General features: G+C 54.2%; 1 protein-coding gene across 1 annotated transcript; it reads left to right on the top strand.

The window, feature by feature from the left end:
• Window positions 1–210: 210 nt before the first annotated feature.
• Window positions 211–471, top strand: PRM3 (protamine 3). The gene has a single exon (XM_067705119.1). It carries the CDS (start codon window positions 211–213, stop codon window positions 469–471), a length of 261 nt encoding a protein of 86 aa, XP_067561220.1.
• The last annotated feature ends 8,066 nt before the right edge of the window (window positions 472–8,537 follow it).

Genomic DNA, 8,537 nt, shown 5'->3' on the forward strand with positions numbered 1-8,537 from the left:
GCATTTGGCCTCGATCCTGCCCCGTATGTGGCAGGGGCTCAGTGGGACAGCTGGTAGCCTAGGTTTGAGTTCAGGTGTCGGCTCAGACTCAGGTATCCCAGGGTGACATCCCCTTTGTGATGTCAGCGCTCTGCTTACCACCCTCGCCGGCCCCTCCATACCCCACCAGTGGCCTTTCCTCCCAGTCCAGAGAGGCAGCCAAAGTGGGCGATGGGTTCCCACTGTGCCAAGCTCGGCACGGGCCACGGCCGGGGCCACGAATCCTCCATGAAGAAGTTCGTGGCCTGCGTGAGTCAGGATAACTTCTCCTTGTCGTCGGCGGGTGAGGAGGAGGGAGAGGCAGAGGGAGAGGCGGAGGAGCTCCCGGTGCAGGGCAAGCTGCTGCTGCTGGAGCCTGAGTGGCAGGAGGAAGGTGCCAAAGACGACTCTGTGGCCCAGAAGAACCCCAAGCCCAAGCAGACGCAGTCCTGACCCATGACGTGGCCCGGGCAGAGGTGCCGGTCGCTGTTCCAGAGAGAAGAACTTTCAGAAGAGAGTAAATAAAGAGTCTCCAAGGAATCCTCCTCCCGCTGCTCTCCCCCCGCCGCCACACCCCGACCCCGGGCCCGTGGCACCGCGCGCACACGTGTGCGTGTATGCAGGGAGGTTGAAGAGCAGGAGTCACTGAGCCCCGTCCCTGAACTCCAGCCAGAAGCCCTCACAAGGTCCACTCCCTGTGACTTCTCAGCCGCCGTCCCATGCTGCAGGGGGTGGAGAATGTGGTAGCCTGGGCTAGAAAGTCACCTCAGGCAGTCCCGTCTCCAGGGAAGATTCCTCCCCGAGTCTGAGCAGATGCAGGCTGAGAGCACCCGATGGGACAGTACCATCTCCCTCTGCAAACCCCCATTTTGCTGCTCTAACCATAAACGGTCTTAAAGAGCACAGACTTGGGAGGTCAGCAGACCTGCTTGCAATTTCTTTGCGCTCGCTGTGTGACACTGAGCAAGTCGCTGTCTGTCTCTGAATCTCAGCCTGCCCTTCCTGCCTAAGGGTGACGTTAATAGCTACCCACAGGTCAGCGGGTCGGGAGAAATGACTGAAACGCTGGGTGGGACCGGGCCTGGCACGCAGTGAGTGTTTCACCAAGACGGGCACTGTTGTTGGAGCCACGGTGGTTCCATCCGACTCGCAGGCCCCAGTTTTGGGGGCTGAGCAGGTTGGAGGGGTCTGAGTCCTTCTCAAGCCACTGATTCTTCTGCCATCCCTACACTCAAGGTGACCATCTGTACCCTCATGAGAGGCTCACTTCTGCCTTGTTCAAGGGTTCCAGCTGTGGGGGCAGAGCCAATGCCCTCATTAGAACAATGGGCAGAGGAAGCCCAGAGAAGGGGCCAGACACAGACCTAAGACCCAGACCCTGGGTCCACTCACTCTGGCCTTCCTCAAGAAGCATCGTAATGTGTCTGCTGCCCCTCCTGTCCCTGGCTCCCTTAACCTTTTTCTTTCCAATAGAAATAACAAATGTGATCTCCACCCTCTTCCCTCAATAGCCCCCAAGCACCAGCTATCTGAGCCTGAGAAGGATCCTGATCAGGGCTGCTGGGAGGGGTGGGGAGGCAGTATTTCCAGGGACGTCTCTATTTCTTTGGGGGCTGGGTGAGGGGTAAGGAGAGGCCTTGGGCTACTCAAAGAGGAGGCCACCACTGAGGCCTGCAGATGGCCCACGGCACCTGAGGCTTGAAGGAGGTGGCCCTGCTGTCTGTGACCACCCACCCCCGTCCTGACCAAGCAAGTCGGTCAGCAGCTTTGTCCTTCTGTCCAAGGCCTACAGATCCACCCGCGCATTCATCTGCCCAGCAAACATTTGTTGGGCCCCTACTGTATGCCAGGCACTGTGCCAGTCATACAGTATGGGCCCTGGGATCAATAAACACAGTCTCTGTCCCACTACACACTCGAGGCTGGGGAAGTTGGCAGTCGGATTGGAGGGGTGCGGGGAGTGGTGGAGAGGGTCCAGAGACCCAGACACAGTCTTCACCGCGTGGCCCCCAACCAGCCCTACTGAGACCACACCAGGCAGGACCGTTAGAACAGAGCCGCACGTGCCTCCTTAATCCCCTCGGAGGCCTTAGTGACCACGAGGCTGGACTAGAGGGGACCAGGCCCGACTCTGAATCCAGGCTCCACCACTGACTAGCTGTGGGACTCTGGGCTGGTTACTCAGCCTCTCTGAGCCTGCTCTCCCTTTGTAAAATGTAACAATCGTACCTACCTCACGGGGCACATTAGTTTCTCAGGGCTGCTGTAACAAATGATCACAAACCTGGTGGCTTAAAACAAAGAATCGTATCCTTTCACTTCTAGAGGCCAGAAGTCTCGAGTCAAGGAGTTCTCTGGGCCACATTCCCCCGGAGGCCCCCAAGGGAGAATCCTCCCTCCCTTGTCGAGCTCACGGTGGCTGTGGCTGCACAACTCTAATCTTGGCCTCTGACTTCCCATGGTCTCTTCTCCCTGAGCCTTCTCTTCTGTCTCTTATAAGGACACTAGCCATTAGATTTAAGGCCCACCTGGATAATCCAGGATGCTCTAAATATCCTTACATCTGCAAAGAGGCTTTTTCCAAATGCGGTCACACTGACAGGTTTCAGGGGTTAGGATGTGGACACATCTTTTGGAGGGGCCACTGTTCAGCCCACTATGAAGGGTCACTAAAGCTGCCTAGAAGGAGTGGGGCCCGGACGGAGCCCAGCCATGTAGGAAGTGCTCTGTAAACGAGGGTGGTTTTCACCATGAGTGCTATGACATGTTTATTAAGAAATAAACTACAATAAGAGCAGACGATAGCAAAGTTGTGCACGAGCTATAGACAGGGGTAAGTAGACATGGGCTGGGGGGCCTGCCAGTGGGAGGGGAGATGGAGATGGAGGGAGTTTCCTGAGGGGAGGAGCAGGCTGAGAGTGGCCAAAAGCTAAGACCAAGGGCTTCGGCCAAGGCGTGGGGAGGGGTGGGTGGCTGTGGAGAGAACACCCGAGACTAGGGAGCTCCCACTGGGCCCCGTGTGCACACACAGGTGGGCTTTCTTCCACAGGAGGTCTGAGCAGGGATGCAGGGCCCTCATTAGCAGGGAAGGGAGCTGAGTCGGCAGGCAGGAATCGAGGGAGGAAAACAGTTTTCAAGGGCCTCCTGTGGTTTGACAGACATCTCAGGCTCACAAGAATACCAGGAAGGAAGGAATGACATTCCTTTGTCAGATAAGGAAACCAGGCCTTGAAAACCAAAACGAACTACCCGAGACTGGACATCAGAACAAAGTGGGCTTTGAACCTGACTCTAAATCTCCCAGCTTTAAATCTTGCTGGGGAGGTGGGCTTGCCAGTCAGGCCCCAGGACCACCGTCAGTCCATGTGGTTATTCTTATCATCTTATCCAGTAAGTCATCCAGTCATTCACCCATCCAATTCATTCATGGATGTATTATAAATGGATGGGATAAACAGATGGATTTGCAAGTCAAGAGGACCTTAATGATTGTCTCAGGTCTATCCATGCCCCATATTCAAATACACATGAGCATCCAAAACCCAGCGGAGACAGTTAAGCGACTTTAGGAAGCACTCAGCTATTAAAGGCTCCCTTCCCCATTCTCATCTCTTAGGTTGAAAGTACAGCTAAGATGGCACCCCATGGCTCTGTTCCTGTGTCAGGTTCGCCCAGATGAGAAACGCCATCATGCATGGAACGCTAGAAGGAGGAAGTCAAACTCTCCGCAGGAACGTGTTACTACAGTGATTTCTATGCAACACTGATTAAAGCTTGTACGCTGGATGACTTATCCTTGAGTCGGCATTTTGAGTTCATTAAACGTGTCACGTGTTTGGGGGCCTGGTTTGGAAGCACAAAGCAGGGAAGAGGTTGGGTAGGGAGGAGGGACATGCCTTGTGATGGGACCTCACGAAAGTATAAGGAACAAATCCTCACACAGGGTCACAAATGAATGGGAGGTGGAGACATCACGAAGACTTTGGAGTAGATGGGCGACACTCTACTTGGGCAGAGCCCTCCTTTGTCCTATATGCTCCCATGTTCATGCACACAGGTGCACACACACACACACTCACACACGGGATGCCCACGGGCCCACACACTGTTCGTGTGATCCACATGCAGTAGGCAGTCCAGAACCGTGGCAGGAAGAGGGGTTAGGTATGTGCATTTTGCAGTCCAGAGCATCCTGAGTTTGAATCCTGGCTCATCCTGTTTCCCTGCTGCGTGGCCTTGGGCTGGTGATCAACCTCTGAGCCTCACTTGTTTCAACAAACTTTACCAAGGGACCAAGTGTTTTCAGGGGCTGGGCTAGGTTCTGGGAACACAGAGGACACACAAAGCCCTGTCCACAGAAAGAACACAAACGTGTAAGCACAAGACTTGCCGGTCACAATAAGCAGTATCAAAGAAGCAAGGTCTGGATGTAACGCAGAGCAACTCTGGTGCAGCAGGGCTGGGGACAGAGGTCAAGGAAGGCCCAGTGGAGGAGACCTGAGGGAAGCACATTCCAGGTCAAGGGGACAGTATGTACAAAGCCCCAAGGAAGGAAAGAGCTTGAGGTGTTCCAAAGACTGGCGGGCTGGCACAGATGTGCAGGTGGCCGCCAGGGGGTGGCAGCACCAGGTGGGGCCAGGCCACGCAGGATCTGCAGGGCCTTGGGGAGCTTGGACATTTTATTTGGTGTGATAAGTCACTAGAGGGTCTTAATCAGGCAAGAGACAGGGTCTAGTGTCTTTGCTGGGTGGAGACTGAATGGTAGGGGAAAGAAGGGACAAGAGGAAGAGCTGTGGGAGGTCATGGCCAGGAGGGAGGGAGCAGGGCCTGGACCAAGGGCGGCACAGGAGACCTTCCTCTTGGAGGGCAGGTCTGAGATCTGAGATTCATGCTTCCTTCCCCCCAAACCTCCTGGTTCCCTGTTTAAGAACAAAAGCCACATAACGTCATGATAGTCATTGACACCTCAGTGCTGAAGAGTTTGGGAAGTGCTTCTAGAGAGCAGTTTTAAGGGATGAGGTGGAGACAGAGGGTCAGAGGATAAGGTCAGGGACTTTGAGCCCCACTCACCAAAGGACTTCCCTATTCCCTGGACAGTGTCCTTTTATGATACAGTCACCGAAGGCAGGAGCTCTACTGTAGAGACATCAACTCTGTAATAGAGGAAGTGAACTGGGAAGCAGACAAACCGGGTCGCGTGTGTGGTTTATGGCCCCATCTTAACCCCACATTTCCCTGAAACCAACACTCAGAAAAACGTGGTACAAATACACAGACATCCAGTCACATATACAAAGAAATTGCCATTCAAACCCACTCAGACGCAGAGCCCGAGGTTCACGTGCGGACTCCCAGCTCCACACCCCCCCATACACACACGCAGGCTCTCACCCGCCTCCCCTCCCACACACCGAAACACACACAAGCAAGCACATGTGGGCACACAGCTGCCCTCCCGCAGGCAGACACACGACGACAAGAGGACAAAAATCAAACCACAGATTCATTCTTTCACTTGCTTGGTTTGGGGTGGGGCGGTAGTAGTTTGGGGGCAGGCCTGCGGAAAACCCAAATTCAGGAAACAGAGAGAAATAGATGCTAAACTCAGCCACCTAGAGGTCCTGCACATTCCCCCCACCCCCACCCCCTGTGTTGGGACGTTGGGTTGAAGTGAGGTCTGAGAAATAGACACAGCCCCGCCTGTGGTGGGACTGCTCACTCAGCTGCCCGGGCACCACTAAGGGGACCCAACAGTCCTGGGGGTGGCGGGGGGAGCAGCCAGGGAAGAGGGTACAGAGCCTGCGTTGAGATGCCCATTTGAGGTATGATTCAGGAGGAAAAAGACCTCAAACTCTGTAGATTCAGCTCCCCTATTCCCTCGCTGGGTGACCCTGGGGCTGTCTCTTAACCTCTCTGAGCCTTATTTGCACCTCAGGCTTTGTCAAGAGGTCCAAGGCGCCATGCTGTTCTTGATCGCTACATCCCCTGTACTTAGCACATATTAGAAGCTCAGCAAATATTTGCTGAATAAATGAAAGAATGTGCAGGCATTAAAGCAATAGTGAGGGGCTTCCCCGGTGGCGCATGGTTAAGAATCCGCCTGCCAGTGCAGGGGACATGGGTTCGAGCCCTGGTCCAGGAAGATCCCACATGCCGCGGAGCAACTAAGCCCTGGCGCCACAACTACTGAGCCCACGTGTCACAACTACTTAAGCCCATGTGCCTAGAGCCTATGCTCCACAACAAGAGAAGCCACTGCAATGAGAAGCCCGCGCACCACAACAAAGAGCAGCCCTCACTCGCCACAACTAGAGAAAGCCCGCACGCAGTAACGAAGACCCAATGCAGCCAAAAATAAATAAATTTATTAAAAAAAAAAAAGCAACAGTGAGATGCCACTTTTGAACCCAGTGAATGGGCAAAACCAGAAAAGTTTTGATAATAACAAGCACTGGGAGAACCCAGTGAAGCAGATACAGTTGAATGCAGTTGCCAAGGGGTCAATGTGCGTGCACATGTTGGCAGGCGAATGGGGCAGTGTCTCTGAACGTTTACAGTGTGCAAAGCATTTCTCTCATGTGCGCCAGGGCCACATGGCTTGCAAGAGCAAAAAACTGCAAACAACCCATAGGATGGCTAAATGAACACGCAGGTTCACTGAGGACTATCGTGCAGTTTTTAAAAGAATGGGGTTGATCTCTATGCTATCTACTCAGATTGCCAGGACATGCTGTTGGGTGAAAAGGGCTAGATGGAGAAAGATATACCATTGATGGAGGGGAAAAATTCTACACAAAGAATTCTACACTGTACTTTTATGGGGGAAAATGCAGGTATGTAAGTGCTTAGAAAAAGATCTGGAAGGACATAGACTAAGCTGGTGCCTGGGGATATGTCTGGGGAGGAGAAATACTTTATTTTCCACTAGGAAATGAAAATCAGGGAGAAAAGGCATGAGCATCAGTGAAGTATCTAATAAGCGCTCAGCAAAGCTCTGTTGACTCTGGAAAAAGATAGCACAGGAATGCTGAATGTAAACTCTGCCTCTGGAACTGGTCCAGGCAAGGTGACCCAGAAGGCTCTCCTCGGTGGGACTCACCACCCCAGGGCAGGGAGAGGCCACGGCTAGCCACCCACTGCCTTCCCCCAGCCAAGCCTCTGCCTATAAACCAGCAGGGTGGCACCAGGGCCTCTCCCACTCCCTGGAGCCTCATCTCCTGCCACCTGCCATTCGGGTCCTCAAATTTTGGCCTCCAGGCCCTTGCTGACGCCATGCTCTGCCAGGAGTGCTCTCCCTTCTCCTCCCAGAGGCTGCTCATCCCTGCTGGCTCGGCCAGGGGCCCATGCGGCACGGGCCACCGTCAAGTCTCCTGCTGGTCAGTGTGCCCTGAAGCAACGGGCCTTAAGCGAAAGAACTGGGGCGCGATCAGCCCCTCCAAACGGCTTTCCCATGGTGTGGCGGCCGCAGAGCTGAGAAGCCCTCCTGCCCCCGCCCCAAGTGTCCCCAGACTGTGATGGTCAGCCCTCGTGTCTAGTTGCACAGCTTCTGCAAATTCTTGTTTCCCCTCTGTGTCAACTGCCAAAGGTAACCACCATTGCTCTTTTCATCAGCTGCTAACACCTACTTTGCCACTTATGGGATGGGGTAGGGTGGGAACCAGATCGGCCTATTACAGTAATGCCCAAAAAGAGGCTCCAAGCAAGATCCTGGGAGATTTACTGATGAAAAGGCACTGGGCCTGCCAGGCTTGGGCTTTCTGACAGCTCTATCGGCCACTGCATTAAGGGAACTTGCCTGAAGCCACAGGGAGGGTGGGAGGGAGGGGGGTGGGGGTGGGGTGGGGAGCTGGGACCAGGACCTGGTGTGCCACAACCGGGGCTCTCAGAAATCCTCCTTCCCGCCCCTCCTTTTTTTGAGTTATTAACACAGTACCAGCAACTGCTTAATGAAAGCCGGTTAATACTGGATACTTCACGTAATCTCTGACCTAATCTCTCCTTTTTCACCTGTTACCCGGGGATAATAGGCCTGCTGGAATGTTCCCACCAAGTCTCCCCAGGACCTTGGAAGACCAGCCACCAGCTCAGTCCATCACTCCTCCTCCGCCGGACGAGAGCCTTCTCCTTGGGCTCGAGCATCCCCTCCCCTCCACGGAAACACACCACCTTTCCTGCCGTCGGGACCAGCTGGGACTAGGTTCTACCCCATGTAATGCAGCAACCTCTCTGCACAGAGGCCAAGCCCCAGGTCTCTCCAAAACACTTTCACCAAGTTCCATCAGCTCCCCGAGTAGCGCTTTTCTCATCTGGTAAATGGCGACATAATTTCCACCTCACAGAACCATGGGGGAGAGTAAATAAGACAACATACCAAGACACTGTCACCTGGCCCACAGCAGGCTCAGCAAATGGTGACTCCTCTTCCAGGGAGTGACGGGTGACCCCAGAACTCAGGTCTTGGACTCCTCAAGCAGTGTTCTCTACTACAAAGCTCGAATGTCCTGGCTTTCCCTTAGGAC

This window comes from Pseudorca crassidens, chromosome 15 (genome assembly GCF_039906515.1).
Source record: "Pseudorca crassidens isolate mPseCra1 chromosome 15, mPseCra1.hap1, whole genome shotgun sequence".
In the NCBI taxonomy this organism is placed as follows: Eukaryota; Metazoa; Chordata; class Mammalia; order Artiodactyla; family Delphinidae; genus Pseudorca; species Pseudorca crassidens.